This window comes from Borostomias antarcticus (assembly GCF_949987555.1).
Source record: "Borostomias antarcticus genome assembly, chromosome: 14".
Taxonomy (NCBI): domain Eukaryota; kingdom Metazoa; phylum Chordata; class Actinopteri; order Stomiiformes; family Stomiidae; genus Borostomias; species Borostomias antarcticus.
The window spans coordinates 22443533-22462145 of record NC_140247.1 but is presented as its reverse complement, the minus strand read 5'-3'; the positions used below and the strand labels follow the sequence as shown (position 1 = coordinate 22462145).

Sequence of the window (18613 nt, the reverse complement as noted above, 5' to 3'; positions counted from 1 at the left end):
CTGTTGAGTGTCGAGTGTTGACTCGGCTATTTAGGGCTGCGTAGTTAGAACCGCAAACAAGGGAGCTGACCGGGCCATCTGCTGCCTAGCCAGGCCAGCGGAGCTGAGGGACTTCATCAAGGTCTCTTTAAAGGACAAGCGCGTGCTGGACAACGTGGCCGTCGTGGGTCTCCATGACGGCAGGGTGGCGTGGGGCCGCCAAAGCCTGGGGGTTTCCTAGTCGCCGTCTCCCCCCACGGGAGGTGGAGGCCCTGGGGGATAGACCACCAGCACGGTGGGCGGGCGGAAGGCGGCGGTCATCAGAGACCAGGAGGTGGAGCGAGTCGTCCGATGATCGTACGGTCGGCGGTTCGAATCCCGGCTCCTCCTGACGACATGTCGAAGTGTCCTTGAGCAAGACACTGCTCCCAATGAGCAGACTGGCACCTTGCATGGCTGCTGCCACCATTGGTGGGTGAATGTCTGTGTGAATGGGTGAATGAGAGGCCTCCATTGTAAAGCGCTTTGGATAAAAGCGCTATAAGTGCAGTCCATTCACCAGTTACACGATCGGCCCAGAGAATCGGGGCGCGATTCGTCGACCTCAGGGACCCAAAGGGACCCCCGAGGAGACGGTAGGATACATATTAGCTACAACGAACAGAGCTAAGCAGGCTATCTTAATAGTGTTACCTCATTCCGCTGACCAAGAGCTTTAAACGTGTTCATCTTCTCGCTAGAAGACAGCATGGTAGCCTATTTCACAGTTGACCTCTCTCACAACGTTTCTGTCAGCAATATTCTGACGAACATCACAATAATTTATCTTTCTAAAGGGATCGTACTCTTATCTCTGTCACACTTCCTCTAGCATTAGTGCGCCTAAACCCATGCGTCATGTTTCCAGCGGTTCCAGAGTTCTCACATCCGCTATGATGGAAATTAAACAAAGCAAGTCTGCCACTTATTGAACAACGAGGGTTACAACGTAGAATTGGTTCACTCAATTCTAGGCTTATTCAATGTATAGTCTTTACGAATGAAATGAAAAACAATAACTTACAAATAGTAGATGAAATTAATTAAACTCTAATATTATTTAACTGCTGTTGGCTATTTTATAGGACATTTAAGGCAACATAAAACAGTGGACTAGTGGGCATTTACACTCAGGACTACGTCTGGTTTGACGAGCTGAAGCTTTTCTGTGTTTGTAAGCAAGAAGAACTTCTGGGCAGAAACGACTAACGCTTTTAATGTAAAATCTCTGAAAGCACACAACACTTTTACAGTTACAGTTACACATACTTTACATATTCTCTGGACCAATGGCTCTCAACCTTTTTTCAGCTCTGAACCTCTGGCATATTACGAACAATCCTGAAGGACCCCACACCCCACAACAAGTAGGCCTATTTAGTATATATACATGTAAGAAGCCATAACAGTAATTTCTGTTGTATTCATATTTAACATTAATGATCTTAGGCCAATTTCAAACTTTTTCTCCCCACCCTTTTTTTCACACCACAACAAATAAAAAATGTACACATTTAATGGCATCCATAACACTTAATTTGTCTATCTGTTTGAATCATCATGTTTACATCAAATACAGGTTCATTTTAAAACAGTAAGTCTTATTTTATTTTTTTGTTAAATTTGACGGGCTTATACAATATTATATATATTTTTTGATACAAATATATTTTCACCACTTTTCCATGGACCCCCTGTAATTATGCCAAGGACCACAGGGGGTCCACAGACCCCTGGTTGAGAAACACTTCTCTAGACAGGTGTTTACTAGTGGACTGACTGGCAGCCCCAAGCAGCAAGGATTTCTCTACCTGTTCTCACTTCCCTGTGTGGGTCATCATCATCATCATCATCATCATCAGATGAGCTTTAAATATGGGACCAAAACATTAGGTATATGGACATACAATTCAGACCCTAAAAGCCATTTAGAGTTAATTTCATTTCAGAATAACCACATAGCTACTGTACAGTAGGTAATTAACTATGTGGTTATTCTGAAATGATGGCATGAAAGAAAACAGCTGATTCATTCAGATTTGGGGTTGGTCTCCTTGGTGCAGCATGTTGTAGTGCAAGGCTACACTTCACAATGTTCACCGAATCCCTTGCGTCACACACACACACACACACACACACACACACACACACACACACACACACACACACACACACACACACACACTCACTCACTCTCTCTCTCTCTCTCTCTCTCTCTCTCTCTCTCTCTCTCACACACACACACACACTCTCTCTCTCATATACTGTACACACAAACACACTCTCTCTCTCACGCACACACACACAAACACTGCAGTAATAAAACAAAACATTACCCGACACTTTAAAAATAAAGGTGTTGTCCCGGTAGACAGCAGGAAGAGAATGAATGGTGGGTAATTTCTTCCTGCCATGTTCATCAGTTCATTTATTCCTGTTGACCATATTGTTGCATATCCAGTTCATTTCTTCCTGTTCACCATATTGTTGCATATCCAGTTCATTCCGTCCTGTGAGGAGATGAAGAGACAGGGACAGGAAATCAGCCTGGTATACCAGGAAGTGTAGCAGAGGTAGCAGGAATAATAGTCTATTCTAACTTCACAGCTCAGCCAGGTTGTTGATGGGAAAAGGTGGTATCACCTGTTTGAATGCAGTTCATTTTATACTCAGTCTAAGTCAACACTCGTATCATTATAGTCATTAGATAAAAGATTGACTCAAGATTCCTTTTATTTGTCACAAGCTGGCTACAAGCCGGCATCATGAGAACGGTTTAACCACACCCCTCAAGTAGGGCGCGGCTTAGCTGGCCTGGTCCGGCCCTGACCAAAGGGTCATGAACTGTAGAGGTCAGGCCCTCTTGTAGGCTATAGGGTTGCAGACTGCCCCGGTCTGGACCTGATGTCTCCGGTCTGGACCGGGGTTGCGCACGGGGTCCTGACCTGAACCCCCTCCCCGGTGACGGCGGAGCAGGCTTGGATCTGCCACTGGCGGTCTCGGTACGTGTGGAGGTTGAGGCCCTCGGCGATGTCGCTGGCCGGGGAGGCGGTGGCCAGGTCCTGCTTGTTGGCGAAGATGAGCACTGGCACACCCTGGAGGTTCTCCTCCTCTGTCAGCTCTGAGAGCTCCTACACACACACACACACATGCACACAAACACACACACACGCACACAAACACACACGCACACAAACCAACACCAAAGAGACAGCGTGTTCTCAGAAGTGTCATTTTTGTAAATAAATAAATCGGGCCGCCAGCTGTCCATGCTCGGACGTTGTCAAGGTTGAGTCCCGCCCCCTCGGTCCCGTACCTGTCCCGTCTCCTCAAACCTCTTCCTGTCAGCGCTGTCTATAACGTAGATCTGGAACAACAGAAACCAGACGCTTATAGAACACAGCGGATTCCACACATCTACCCAAGAGTATCATCAATCAATCAATCAATCAATCAATCAATCAATCAATCAATCAATCAATCAATCAATCAATCAATCAATCAATCAATCAATCATCTGACCAGATGTACTACTACTACTACTAATAATAATAATAATAATAATAATAATAATTTAAAATTTTTTGTCTAGCACCTTTCATACAAATAAATTCAGCTCAAAGTGCTTTACAACAAAGAATGTGCATGCATAAGAGAGTGCTTCACATAAAAATAGACAAAATCAACCAAAAAAAAAGGAAAATAATATGGACGATAAAACACAATAAAAGAAAGATAAGAAATCAAGTAAAATACAGTGTAAAAAAACGATCATTTAATAAAATGTTGTACTGGAGATGTACATTAAAAAAGAAAGAAAAGTGCAGTAGCCCACAACTGCAAAAGGAGCTAGTTAAAATCTAAAGTGAAGAGATACATTTTTAGCTTTCTTTTAAAACTATTCAGCGAGCTGGCTTCCCTGATATCTATAGGTATTGTGTTCCATAGCTTTGGGCCATAATTGACTAAGACTGCTCTCCCGATCTTCTTCAGACTGTTGCTGGGAACTTCTAGTAATCCAGCAGTGGATGATCGCAGTGTTCTTGGAGGCACGTAGTGGACAAGGGAGTTAGCAATGTAGTTCGGTTCTCGCCCATTAAGGGCTTAGTATATAAGGAGGAGGACCTTAACATCAACTCTAAATGTTACTAGAAGCCAATGCAGAGCAGCTCAGACTGGACTAATGAGCTCTGTCCTCTTGGTTTTTGTTCATAGTCGGGCTGCAGAATTTTGAATGAGCTGAAGTCTGTCAGTGATTTTTGGGGGAGGCCAGTGAAGAGTGCATTACAGTAATCGAGTCGGCTTGAAATAAAAGCATAAATCTTTTTTTTTTATAAATGGCCTTACTTTAGCTTTGTTTCTAAGGTGGAAAAATTAGGTATTAATCTCTATACTGTACCTGGTATGTATATTGATCTCTATACTGTACCTGGTCTGTGTATTGATCTCTATGCTGTACCTGGTCTGTGTATTGATCTCTATGCTGTACCTGGTCTGTGTATTGATCTTTATACTGTACCTGGTATGTATCTCTATACTGTACCTGGTATGTATCTCTATGCTTTACCTGGTCTGTGTATTGATCTTTATACTGTACCTGGTCTGTGCATTGATCTCTATGCTGTACCTGATCTCTATGTGTTTCTGTGCGTCTCACCAGTAGGTCTGTGTTTTCCAGGTATTTCTTCCAGAAGGCTCTGATCTTCCTCTGGCCCCCGATGTCCCAGACATTCAGCTTCATGCCATGAGAGGCCACGCTCTTAATGTTGAATCCCTGAGGACACACACACACACACACACACACACACACACACACACACTCAGACAGACACACGGAAATGCACACACACACACACACACACACACACACACACAGACCACCTATAGGTTAGAACAGCACATCAGTCCGATCCAGACACAGTCTAAAAAAAGAATCACACAAAGGTCACACAAAGGTCACACAAAGGTTAAGGTCAATTCCCTTTCGATTCCATCAAGTGAAATCATTTTGCATAACATTTGATATGAAGAAGCCTTTTGGATCCAAAGCCCCCAACCCACCCTGGCTCACAATGGACATACCATAACCTTCCTGTACTGTTAGTACAGTATAACCTAGTCCCGCATAGCCAGACCTACAGTCTCTCCACACTGGAGAAAGACCTGGCTGGACCAATACCCCTCAGAAATAGGGAGGGAAATCAATATATAACACATAACCGGTGGGGAAACATGCAAGGATGTCCCTATTAGACAGCAAATGGCGTAAACATATATATATACAGTATGAGCACGTAGTGAAGGGGACTTTTAAAACGGGAACACGCAGATAGGGATCTGGATTTAACCTGGTTCACTGATTGGCCGACCGCATGAATTGGTGTGATTGGGCATGACGAGGCTGGTTCCCAAAACCTACATCTAGTCAGACTAGTACACCCTAACGTTCCACACACCGTAACGACCCTGTCCTGTTAGTGTACCCTAACATACCCTAACACATGACGCAGCCCTGTCACTCATCCTGCTACGCGCTGGTCTTAAACTCCAAACTGAAACCGGACTCTGGAATTAGCAACGATAAAACAGGCCTGGGATTAAAGGTGTGATCTCAGCACTTCCAGTTCCATGATGCTATTTTGACCGGGCGTGTTTTCCCGTCAGACGGAGGGGGAGTTCTGTGCTATCCTGGGCGGGCCTCAACCCTCCATCTGGTTAAGCAGGTGTAAACATTGTGTAATAGCATTGTGTAATAACATTACCCTGTTACCCCCCCCCCCCCCCCCCCCCCCCCTCCGCACCCTCCTCTCCACCGCTCTCTGAGCCGATTATGAGGATAAAGACCAGGAGATGAGCTGAGAGAGAGAGAGAAAGAGAGATAGAGAGAAGAGAGAGAGAGAGAGACGAGAGAGAAGAGAGAGAAGAGAGAGAAAGAGAGATAGAGAGAAGAGAGAGAGAGAGAGAGAGAGACGAGAGAGAAGAGAGAGAAGAGAGAGAGACGAGAGAGAAGAGAAAGACAGAGAGAGAAAGAGAGAGAGAAAGAGAGAAGAGAGAGAGAGAAAAAGAGAGAGAGAAAGAGAGAGAAGAGAGAGAAAGAGAGAGAAGAGAGACAGAGAGAGAGATAGAAAGAGAGAAGAGAGAACAAGCGAGAGACAGAGAAAGAGAATGTGTGTGTGTGTGTGTGTGTGTGTGTGTGTGTGTGTGTGTGTATTTGTGTATTTGTGTAGCTGAGTGATTAGTGTCCTCGTGACTCCCAGGTAGTGGTAGCGGTTGGTTAAACTCACTCCTCACAGGAGCGCTAACAGTCCCTCCAAGAGGGACGTCCCTGTTGGCGTAACTGTCAGCACGTCCGCCTCACAAGCAGGAGTTTGTGGATTTGAATCCCGCCCTGGGAAAGCCCTTAACAAGGGTTACTGCTATCTCCTACAGTCTGGGTGTGAGAATCCTGCTACCAGGAACCCACACCCCCCCCAAAGGTTATGCCCTCGTCTGCCAAACTCTCTACCATCCTCCCTGGTCTGTGAATGAAAGAGAGAAAGGATGTGTTCAAGTCTGATTCTCTCAAAAACCTGTGAAGATGGGATTGTTGATGACGATGGGATCTTGTAAATGACGACCTACTGTAAAGGTGTGTGTCTGTGTGTGCGGCGCGTGCATATCCATGCACGTGTGTGTGCGTGTTTGTACGCTTGCGTGCCTGCGTGCGAGTGTGTACCTGAGTGGGCGTGATGGTGCTGACGTCCTCCGAGGCCAGGCTCTTCAGCAGGGTGGTCTTGCCAGCGTTGTCCAGACCCAGCAGGACGATCCTCAGCTCCTGCTCCGCGCTTCCCTTCAGCTTGTGGATGACCGAGAGCAAGCCCTGCTGGGGAACGCACACACACCCACCAAGGTTATTATAGTTTACGAAAACTAACGAAAAAACTAAAACTAGGTGTGAAAAAACATTTTAGTTAGCTGAAATAAAAATAAAAACTAGGTTTTACAAAAAAACTATAACTAAAACTGTATTGTGTGTTTACAAAACTAACTAAAATAAACAAAAATTATTGAGAAAATGTCCTTAGTTTTAATCTTTTTCATTGCATACATAAGCCTAGTATTTTGGGTGGATATGATATCTATCCTCCATTTTTCTTTTGCTGTGCCCCTGCGCAGAGGTAACCTGATGTGCACCAGATGGTTTGTTTTGCACGGAGTGAAACAACATGAGCTCGTGAGATCGGGATTGTCTCACGAGGGTAGCGCAGAAGATAAACTAAACTAAAACTAAACATTTTCAAAGAATTCAAACTAAACTAAACTAGCAAACCTGCTTTAAAAACTGCTTTAAAAACTAAACTGAAATTGAAAACAAAAAGTTAAAACGATATAAAATAAAAACTAATGAAAAAAGCAAAACTATGTACAGTAACACACACACACACGCATGCACACGCACGCAGACACACACTCACACACGCACGCACACACACACACACACGGCATGGCCTTTATACTGTAGGACCATCAAAGGCATTCTGCATTCTGCTTTTGAAAGATGGAGTGAAAAGTGTTTCAAGACTATTAGCAGTATTACTTCACGCCTGCTACTGGCAAAGTTATGTTATGTTATGTTATTTTTATTTATAATGCGCCCCCCAACCAAACTGTTACATCAGCCCGGGGCGCAGATGGTGGGGTGTTTGTCAGAGAAACCCTAACGCTCTTACGGTAAGTGACTATGAATCCTTTGAGAAATATTTAACCACTAAGGTCATTTTAGAGTAACTCACTGGGTCCCTACAATGAAGCTACAGTGTAATTCCTGTAAGCATGGCACTGGGGTGTGCCCAGGGACACCAAGACTCCAAGGGCACCAAGCAAAAAAAAAGTAATACAAATGATACACCTATATACATATATACACCTGTGGTGCCCGTGGTGTGTTTGTACAAACAGTCGTGCATTTACGGGGTTTGCTCTGTGCCAGCAGGGCACCCAAGTACCCCCCTCCCCCCACCTGACCGGAACATGCTCACCCCACACCCCCTAGAACTCTCCTCATGTAGTCACCATGAATGCTTTCAGAAGGCAAAGTTACATCCTCCTCTTCCACACGAAGAAGAAGAAGAAGAAGAAGCAGAAGAAGAAGCAGAAGAAGAAGAAGAAGAAGAAGAAGAAGAAGGTGTTTGTGCGCTGTACTCTTTCACTAGTCCTGAAGTGATACATGACTGGAAAGCTTTGTGAACTGCAATGCTTGTTTGTGGTTCTGTGAATTGGTTTAATGATAACAGCGATATTGTTGCTGTTGGATTGCTTTTTTTTGGTCATATTTAATTGTTTGGTATGCTATACTGTAATTGCAATGAAGAGTAACATTTTAAGCATGGGAAGCACCTATACTATTTTTAGTTTGTTTACTCTTGCACTTTGGCTTTAGCACTAGATTATGCTCTTAGTCACTTCTTTAGAAAGATGATTAGAGATGCACTTGTGAGTTCTGGTGAGTAGCAATACACTGACTTCCTACATTACATGTAATTATTATTAAGTTGCTTTGGAAAAAAGCGTCTGCTAAATGACTAATGTAATGTAACTGCGTTATTAAGAAACTGCTATCAATGTTGTCCTCTACTGGGTAAATAAATAAAGCTTGATTTGTTTTGTACATATGCTTATCGCCTTTTCTCTGTGGATTTTAGCAGATTTAAGCTAGGCTACATATCCCTAAGTATGCACTGTATTAAGTTATGATTTCTAATAGCATAATTTCACATTAAACACAGTTTACAACATGCCTGTACGCATGAATGACTTTATCAGGTTAGCCGTGATCTACTGTGAGTGGGATAACGCACTGAGAGCGAGTGAGCTATAGAAAACAGGCAGACTTCAGGGGGTAAAGGGAAGCATCCTGTCTGCGTTATCCTCTCATAACTCACTTCCTCCCAGGGCATAATCCAATAATGGGCTACATCATGTATGGAAAATGAAATATGAAATGAAATAGAAATAATACAGACACACACGCACGGACACGCACGCCAACCACTAACCGATGTTCATTCAGCAACAATCAATATTGAGCAACACCTTTCCATATTCCTGAACTTGGACGTTGAAATGTATCTTTCTCCTCAACCACACACCAACATTTAGCAACAGTTAAACAATCCATAGGAGACCTGGCCATCGGTTCATCCGCACAGCAGTCCAGCCATGAGAGGCCATGATTAGCTTTACACTATTTACCAACGCCTACAAGTGTGACTCTACCAGCTAGTGGCCCCCGGGGCGTGGCCCATGGGGGACGGTGTGAGGTACCGCCTGCCCTCCATCTCCCTGATCAGGCCACCTACCTTTGGAGCTTCCCCCATCGTGGTGAGCGGTGTCTGGAGACTCTGGGAGGCTGCGGTAGGGGGGGCTACATTCTCCAGGGGAGTCCCCCGCCAGGTACGCTAACGATCCCTGACGGGTATGCTAATGATCCCCGACGGGTACGCTAACGATCCCTGACGGGTATGCTTATGATCCCCGACGGGTACGCTAACGATCCAAGTCACCTGGAAGTCAGGCCAGAGAAACCTGCTTCCTCCTGCTCCGCCTAGTAAACAAGCTGGACGTTCAAGTATGTGCGTGTGTGTGATGTTGTAACGCTGTCTTCCTTGCTTTGTTCACTGCTGTGGGGTTGGGGGGAGGGGGGGGGGGGGACTAGGATTAGGAGGCCAGAATTAGCCCTCGTCTTCCTCCACCCCCCCCCCCCCTCCCCCCGCTGTGTTGGGGCTTTACCTGGATCATCCCCTCAGCCACCTGCTACTGAGGACACTATACACACAGCCTCCCTGATCCACACAAACACTTACACACTCTCTCTCTCTCTCACACACACACACACACTCTCTCTCTCTCTCTCTCTCACACACACACACACACACTCTCTCACACACACAAACACTCACACACACACTTTCTCTCTCTCTCTCTCTCTCACACACACACACAAACACACACACATACACACACAGTTGAAGAAAGATAGTCATTTAATGTGTCTTTATTTATTTTCCAACAGACTAACAACAAAATCTGGCATAGTTGGAACAGAAAAACCCTAACGTTAGATCTCTTGAACTATCTACTAGAGTCCCTTAGCAAAATAACTATTTAACTAAACTAGATAACCAGATATCTATTTATATCATATAACTGGTGTACCTTTAGTCTTCTCAGATATCTGGTTATCTAGTTTAGTTAAATGGTTGATCTAGATGATAGTTGCAAAGTTATCTAAAAGTCTCTAGGTAGCTAGAGCTAAGTCATCATTAGACAATCTAGAAGGTAGTTAACTAGGGGCCTCTAGAATGAACATTAGCTAGGGCCTTTAAAAGGTTAGCTACGAGTCTCTAGAAGGTGGTTAGCTAGTTAGCTAAGAGTCCGAAGGTAGTAAAATACTGTACAGTAGTTGGCTAACAGTCTCTAAGCAGTTAGCTACTAGCTACTTACTGTAGCTACTAGTCTCTAGTAGTTAGCTATAGTTAGCTAGTTAGCTAGGGGTATCTGGGCCTCAACTCTGGAACCACGGTGTTGGTCTGCTCCTGCGCTCTCCGCTGGTCTCTCCTCACCTTGTTTCTCGCTGCAGAGAGGAGGGAGAGGAGAGACAGAGAGAGAGAGAGAGAGAGAGAGAGAGAGAGAGAGAGAGACAGAGAGAGAGAGAGAGAGAGAGAGAGAGAGAGAGGCTATTACTGGCTGATCTAAAGTCAGCAGTATCCCATAATGGTTTCTGAGACAATGAAGGCCCTCTCTCATTTAGTGAGGCCTATAGCCACAATATTGTCCATCCATCCATCGTCATCCGCTTATCCGGGGTCGGGTCACGGAGGCAGCAGTACCAGCAGGGGGCCCCAGACATCCCTTTCCCTGGCAGCATCAACCAGCTCTGCCTGGGGAATCTTTAGCCGCTCACAGGCCAGTGCGGAGATGTAGTCCTGCCACCTAGTCCTGGGTCTACCCCGCGGCCTCCTCCCAGCCGAACACACCTGGAACACCTCCCTAGGGAGGCGTCCAGGAGGCATCCTCACTAGATGCCCGAACCACCTCAACTGGCTCCTTTCGACGCAAAGGAGCAGCGGCTCTACTCCGAGTCTCTCCCGGATGACTGAACTTCTCACCCGATCTCTCAGGGAGACCCCAGCCACCCTCCGGAGAAAACTCATTTTGGACGCTTGTATCTGTGATCTCGTTCTTTCGGTCATGACCCACCCTTCATGATCATTATCATCACAATACTGTCATGTAATTTAATATGTTTTTAAAATAGTTATTTTGATTTTGATTTTTAATCTCTATGCGCTCACCATTGTCCTTCTTCAGGAAGTACTTCATGCCCAGGCCCATGGCCAAGACAAACAAGATGGCAGTCACACCACAGATGACCAGGATCAGGATCAAGTTGCCTTGTAGACAGGATGGATGCACGGGTGATGGGATAGTTGGAAAGGTTAGGGTTGGATGGAGGGTGTACAGACAATTCTAAATTGATCGTCCCATAATCGTTTGTTTTGTTGAGTTGCTAGGACTGCAAGCATTCCTCGCACAGAGCTATTACAGTAATGAAGTAGGCCTAACCAAGCAGCTCATTAATCTATTAGCTCTGGAGATGACAGGAGAGTGTGACTACCTTCAACGGTGACCTCTTGTGGCCGGGAGGAGAAATTGCCGCAGGGGCTCAGGACAGTACAGACGTATTTGCCTTCGTCCGATCGAAGCAGATTCTCCAGAATCAGCTGGCTCTGGTTGTTCCCAGCCAGGGGCTGCTGGTCCTTCTGCCACTGGAACAGCAGAGCACTCCCAGGCAGGTGGTGGAGGCAGGATAGTGTGAGGTCCTTACCCTCTTGCACCACAAATCCGGAGCTGGAGCTCAGGGACACGTTGAAGTCTGGGCAGGTGGAGCAGAGCCAGGGGAAAGAGTATGAGGCACGTGTGAGGGTAGCCTAGGTTTATGGTTTATGAAAAGCTTAGAGTATTTAAAAAAAAGTGCCAAAATCCCCTGCAATGTTCTTCTGTTGGTATTCACTCGTTTTGAGTTGCTTGGTGGAATGGATGGTTGCACTCTCCCACAGTAATAAGGAAAAAACAACACTTATTGGCCATTTTTACACTGCATTCATTTTACACTGTCAGGGACCTCAGTCACGTGTGGAGCATCCATACGCAGCCACAACAGAAGAATGTTGCAGATTTTGGCACATTTTTTGGGGGGGCACTACCTACACATTTAGCTGTGTTGCTCATTCCACGAATGATCCTTACAACTTGTACCTCATTGTAAAGGTAACTAATCAGGCTTTACAACGATATAAATAAAAATACCAATTGGTATTATTAAAGGAGAGAAATAATCAACCGAAATAATGTTTTTTTGAGGAGTTTATATACTGTATAATATGTGTGTGTATGTGTGTGAAAATACAGCAAAAACTTTGATATATATATATAAATATATATATATATATAAATAAATAAATAAATAAATAATATATATATATATATAATTTATTTATTTATTTATTTATTTATTTATTTATTTATTTATTTATTTATTAATTTATTAATTTAATAATGTATTGAAATAATATTATACTTAAGCGTCCAAATCCCTCTTAATGAGTAATTTGGTCCTCCACACATTAAAAGCTCTGGGGATTTCTCAGTTTCATAAACCAATAAACTTATATGTGACACACATATGTGATACAGTACCTCTTTTGCATTCCGCTGGGACATCTGAGAGATGCAAAGTTAGTAGGGAAATGTGTAAATAAACAAACAAACAAATGAGACAGCGTTAGGGTTAGGGTTATAGGCACACAGACATACAGTTACAAAGACACACTTTTATACACTAGACTGTCAGTGTGGATTCATATATTTGATCAGATAATTTGTCTATTTGTAAATATGCTTTATGCTGAGAGAACCGATCTTTCATAGACTATACAATAAGGACGTGCTAGCAGACTGACCTGTGGCGCACTCTGTGGTGTTCTGGACTGGACACACAGGACACGCTATGGAGGCAGGGCGCCCAGAAACGGAGGAGAGAAAATGAATAAAACAAGTTCTGTCGGTCTGGAGGACAAGAGTGCTACTGTGGAACAGAAGCAGCACCCAGCCAGTACAGCCTGCTGGTGTGACTGGGTGTGGACCAGCAGGACTGGGATGAGGACTGGGTGTGGACCAGCAGGACTGGGATGAGGGCAGCGTGTGTCCTGACAACTCTACCTGCATGTGGGGGTGATGTGGTGGTGGTGTTACACTCCAGACACCACCCAGGTATACAGCACCAGACACTCCCTGAGAGAGAGAGAGAGAGAGAGAGAGAGAGAGGATGAGAGAGAGAGGAGGAGAGAGAGAGAGAGAGAAAGAGAGAGAGAGTCACAGAAAATATCAATACACAAGTCGCAGAAAATATAAATTTTCAGCCACACAATTCGGCCAATTTGGTTTGAGCAAATGCTTTTATCCAGCACGACTGTTTTGAGCTGTAGTGTTAGGGTTGAGTACCTTGCTCAAGGGCACAACAGTAGGCAATGACAGTCATGTGGCCTGGCCTGGTCTCGAACCTTTTGGTCACTGGTCAGGCGCTCTGACCACGGGGCTTTCTACCGCCCAGTAAATGTACTAACCCACGTCCTACGCCAGACATTGCAAATAAGAGGATGAGAAGTGGTTCCATACTGAGTAGTAGAAGTCCAAGGCTGGTATACAAGCCCACGAATCTCACACTCAAAGGCGCCATCTGACAAAGACAGACAAATATAACATCATTATTCTCCAGTGGCTATGCTAGTGTATGACCTTAGACATAGCCTGCTCAGAGACGAGGTAGCTATGCTAAACAGAGGTGCTAAACTCTACTGTAAGCCATACACGAATCTCGTATTGAATTTGTTTTTGGGTGCGCTTTGAGTGTTTGGGGGTGTTTTTTGGACAGGCTAACGTGACTTCATTGTGTGGCACTAGCATTAGCAACCAGTGGAAATTGGAATGACCCAAAGCTATCTACAGCATGGAATTAACTGAAAATGATCTCACATCAGTCAAAAACATCATATGTAAGTAAAAAATGAGGCCCTTGTTCAAAATTTTCAGAATATCCCTTTAAATCATCAAAAGTCTAGATTAACTGACGTCAGGACAGCAGTTGCTGCCCATCTTTCACTGCAGGCTCAAAACTAATCTCTTCAGAAAGTACTATCAGGATCCTCCCTCCACCTAATTAGATTTTTAGTTTGCTATTCTCGCACTTTGCCTTCAGCACTACATTATGCTCTTAGTCAATTGTTTTAGAAAGGAGATGCACTTGTGAGTTCTGGCAAGTAGTAGAACATTGGCTTTTCCTACGTTAAATGTAATTACTGTAAGTCGCTTTGGATAAAAGGGTCAGCTAAATGACTGTAATGTAATGTAATGTAATATCTGAAGTCTAAAGCAACCAGCAAATCACAAGAGAGTGAGGCATCTTAGATAATGATAGCATTAGTAAACACACCATCACTATAGAAAAAAGTAAGATAGAGTATTTTACCTTCAACGTTGTGTCTGTCTGTTCCACACACTGAGACCACGGATGAAGAGAGACAGAGTCTAGCCTGTCTACTTTGCCTAACCCACAGTATAATGTTTGGAATCACTGATATCAATGCAAATCACTCACAGCTCACACCCTCCACAGCCAAACAAACACTATTAAACAATATACAGCACCAACATGTTGGTGACCGTCTGGCCCCTCAGGGGTAGACACAGCTGCACGCGCGCGCACACACACACACACACACACACACACACACACACACACACACAGACATGCACACACGCACGCCCGCGCGCGCACACACACGGAGAGGAGAGGTTGCTGATGACGTCAGCGTACGTGTTATCAGAGCAAATTGCCTGAATGATAGTTGACCCATGCAAACTGAACAGCGACTCACAAAGAAAGTCTCTACCAAGTCTGTTTTATTGCACATTCCAAGCCAAAGAAACCATAGGCAAGTGAAGTTTTATGATTAGCACAATATGACTAATAATAAAGGGGTCTCCAGTTCTCAAGTCTCGTATGCGAATTTGTTTGAAGGCCACCAGAGTGTGCTCTTTATCAAACAATTAAGCTACATTCCTCCAATCGCTCGTTTCGGTGGGAGGCTGCGTCCTATCAGGTTCAAACGCAGCACGTGTGACACATGAGGGTTGAAAGGAAAGAGCGTTCTTCTTCAACTGGGCCTGGGTGTTTTCCACATTTTCATCTTAACAATTATCCCTATCTCAAAGGCAATTTCATTAGTCAAACTATACAATATTGGGTAAACAGACGATTTGGCAGTCCCGTTTAAACCTCACTTATCTTTGAGCATGGTGGCATTCCGCGGACTGTACCGGAGTCTCTCCCGGTTTGCCAAAGATACCGTGCAGTCCTACAGGAAACATGACAAGACAACAGGGCCCACCTATCCGGTCGCGGTGACCCGAAGGAAGGTTTGGACATAGTATTACCTACTTCATATTTCTATATCGTCACATGCGTAAGAGTTAGTTCAAATGGATGTTTGCAGGCTATAGATACCACCAGGTAAATTGTGCAGGCCTGCTGTTATGTTTTGAAGCACTAGAACCAGGGCTGACAATTAACACCTACCACCGGCCAAATGCAGGTACAATTTCCAATTAGCGACTAGATTACAGAAGGCTATCTGAAAAATATATATACTTGGCCGGTAGATTTTTTCATCTACAGTCCCCTTGGCAGGTGACTCACCTGAGCCAAAAAGTTAATTTTCACCCCTGACTAGAACCATAGGCCTACTCGTGGTGCACCCCTAGGGATTTCTGCGCAGTCACACGCACGCGCATCAGAATGTTTCTCAAGAGTTCATCACGCAGCAGTGTGATCACAGTGCTTCCCTTTCTGGGGCCTGTTGCCATGGCAAGACTTCCTTTTGTGACAGGAAGTCCTACATTATGCGTTGAGGTCTTGCATGTGTGTGTGTGTGCGTGTGCATGTGTGTGTGTGCCCTGTATGCGTGTGCATCACCGTGAGTCGGCCACCACTTGGGACCATGGCGAAGAACATGTCAGGTCTAGGTGTTTCTGCTGGTCTCATGGTGAGTCTTTAATGTCTGTCTTTGTTTGTCAGCTGTGAAACAGACAGGCTGTTTGCTAGGCTGTGTACTGTTTGGCCAGGCTCTACTGTTTGCTAGGCTGTGTGCTGTTTTCCAGGCTGTACTGTTTGCTAGGTTGTGTGCTGTACTGTTTTCTAGGCTGTTGAGACGGTGTGGGAATTCTGACATTCTGTTTGTTGATGTGTTCAGTTGTGCATGTGGTACAGTAGTATACATTCACATGGGCTCTTGCTTTCAAACAAGATGGGCACACATTGGCACTGTCCCACAGCACTGCAGGTCCCTAAGACCAGAGACTAGAGAGGAAGATGGTCAGGATGAGGAACCTTTCAGGGTGCCCTGTGGCTGTGGGCATCTCTTCATGCTATGATGCCAGTTTGGCACTTCCCTTCCCTGCTGTTCTGTCAGCTAGAACGGCCGGGCACCGACGCCAACTGAACAGGCTGGGGAACAGTCAGCCGGCAACCGCGGAGCGGGGTCCCAGCAGGCTGCTGGCCAGGCTGTTTAGTGACTGTTTGTCAGGCTGTTTAGTGCCTGTTTGCCAGGATGTTTAGTGCCTGTTTGCCAGGATGTTTAGTGCCTGTTTGCCAGGATGTTTAGTGCCTGTTTGCCAGGATGTTTAGTGCCAGTTGGTCAGGCTGTTTGGTGACTGTTGGCCAGGCTGTTTAGTGACTGTTTACCAGACTGTTGGTCAGGCTGTTTAGTGACCGTTTGCCAGACTATTGGCCAGGCTGTTTAGTGACTGTTTACCAGACTGTTGGTCAGGCTGTTTAGTGACCGTTTGCCAGACTGTTGGCCAGGCTGTTTAGTGACCGTTTGCCAGACTGTTGGCCAGGCTGTTTAGTGACCGTTTGCCAGACTGTTGGGAAGGCTGTTTGGTGACTGTTGGGCAAGCTGTTTAGTGACCGTTTGCCAGACTGTTGGGAAGGCTGTTTGGTGACTGTTGGGCAAGCTGTTTAGTGACCGTTTGCCAGACTGTTGGCCAGGCTGTTTAGTGACCGTTTGCCAGACTGTTGGGCAGGCTGTTTAGTGAGCGTTTGCCAGACTGTTGGGCAGGCTGTTAAGTGACCGTTTGCCAGACTGTTGGGCAAGCTGTTTGGTGACTGTTGGCCAGGCTGTTGAGTGTGCGTTGGCAGGCGAATGGTTACAGTGAAACCCAAACCGCTTCCTGGACCGCGTGTCACAGCAGAGAGCAGAGAGATCGGCTTCTTAGAAAGCGAAAGGCATCATCAATCATCTGTTACAAAAAAGGACTAAAAGATGAAGATCTTGTCTCATTGGTCGGAAATAGGTATCCCCAGAACCTGATGCTGCCTCTCTCTCTTTCTCTCTCTCTCTCTCTCTCATTCTCTCCCCCTCTCACTCTTCCTCTTTCTCTCTCTCTCTCTCTCTCTCCGTCGCCCCTCCCTCTCTCTCTCTTCCTCTCTCTCTTCCTCTCCTGACAAGAGTGGCTCATGAGAGGGGGAGGGGGGGGGGGTGACTTAGTTGGGCCATCTGTGTGTCTCTGAGGGTGGGGGCCGGAGGACACCCCAGGACTGGTCAGAGCAGATGGGGGTCGTCTCCGTCAGGCTGCTGGAGAGGCTCTGTGTGGCGGTACGGGGGGCGCTGACCGACTCAGTGAAGGACATCTCTGCTGACCGTTGAGGTGTACTGAGTGGGAGCCAGCTGCTGACCTTCAGTACTCCGAGCCTGGGTGACCTCAGACAGGTGGAAGGGAGGGCGCTGTATGACCCTGGTGACCTCAGACAGGTGGAGGGGAGGGCTCTGTATGAGGCATGTGTGAAGGCGAGGAACGTCAGGGCCTTGCCGGGGGTTTGGGGACCAGCAATGGCAGGGGGTTCCAGATGGAGGGGGGAGCAGTGTGAGGTTCAGGTGGCGGGTTCTGTATAAGCCCCCCCATCCCTAAAAGGACAGGGGACTTGCAGTGGAGAGTGGTGCACGGGGCCCTGGCCACCGACCCCTTCCTGGTCCTGCTTGACCCCGGGGTGGGGGAGGGGGGCCCATACTGTGGTGAGGAGGAGACGGTGGTTCATGTCTTTTCTGTTTGTGCGCGTCTTGTTCCTCTGTTTGTTCTCTTACAGCGGCTATGTGTAAGGTTGGGGTTTCTGTGTTCTAGGGGTCTGTTCTTTTTGGGCCCACAGTACACATGCAGGGTGAGGGTGAAGGGTGAAGTGTCACATGCAGGGTCAGGTGAGGGCAAAGTGTCTTTTGCTCAGTGTTCTGTTTGGGCGAACTAAGTTGTCCATTTGGGTTACAAGGAGGAATAAGGTGAGAGGGGCGGGGCCCACGGACCCAGTCCAGGTGTTCAGGGGGATGGTCTCTGCGTGGCTAACACACCTATTTTGTGATCACAAACAATGTGGCTGAGTTTGAGAGGGTGTGGTGTCAGGGGGTGGCAATTTGTACGGTGGGGGCAGATAGCCTTGATGTTTGTT

At 46.0% G+C, this 18613-nt stretch overlaps 1 protein-coding gene across 1 annotated transcript; it reads right to left on the bottom strand.

Annotated features, from left to right (window-relative positions):
• Positions 1-2480: 2480 nt before the first annotated feature.
• Positions 2481-9374, bottom strand: LOC311317645 (ADP-ribosylation factor-like protein 3; the record flags this gene model as incomplete). Its single annotated transcript, XM_084448726.1, has 6 exons — positions 2481-2528; positions 2964-3149; positions 3335-3385; positions 4676-4792; positions 6734-6877; positions 9357-9374. The coding sequence occupies 6 exons, from the start codon at positions 9372-9374 to the stop codon at positions 2481-2483; spliced, it is 564 nt and encodes a 187-aa protein (XP_084304852.1).
• Positions 9375-18613: the final 9239 nt, after the last annotated feature.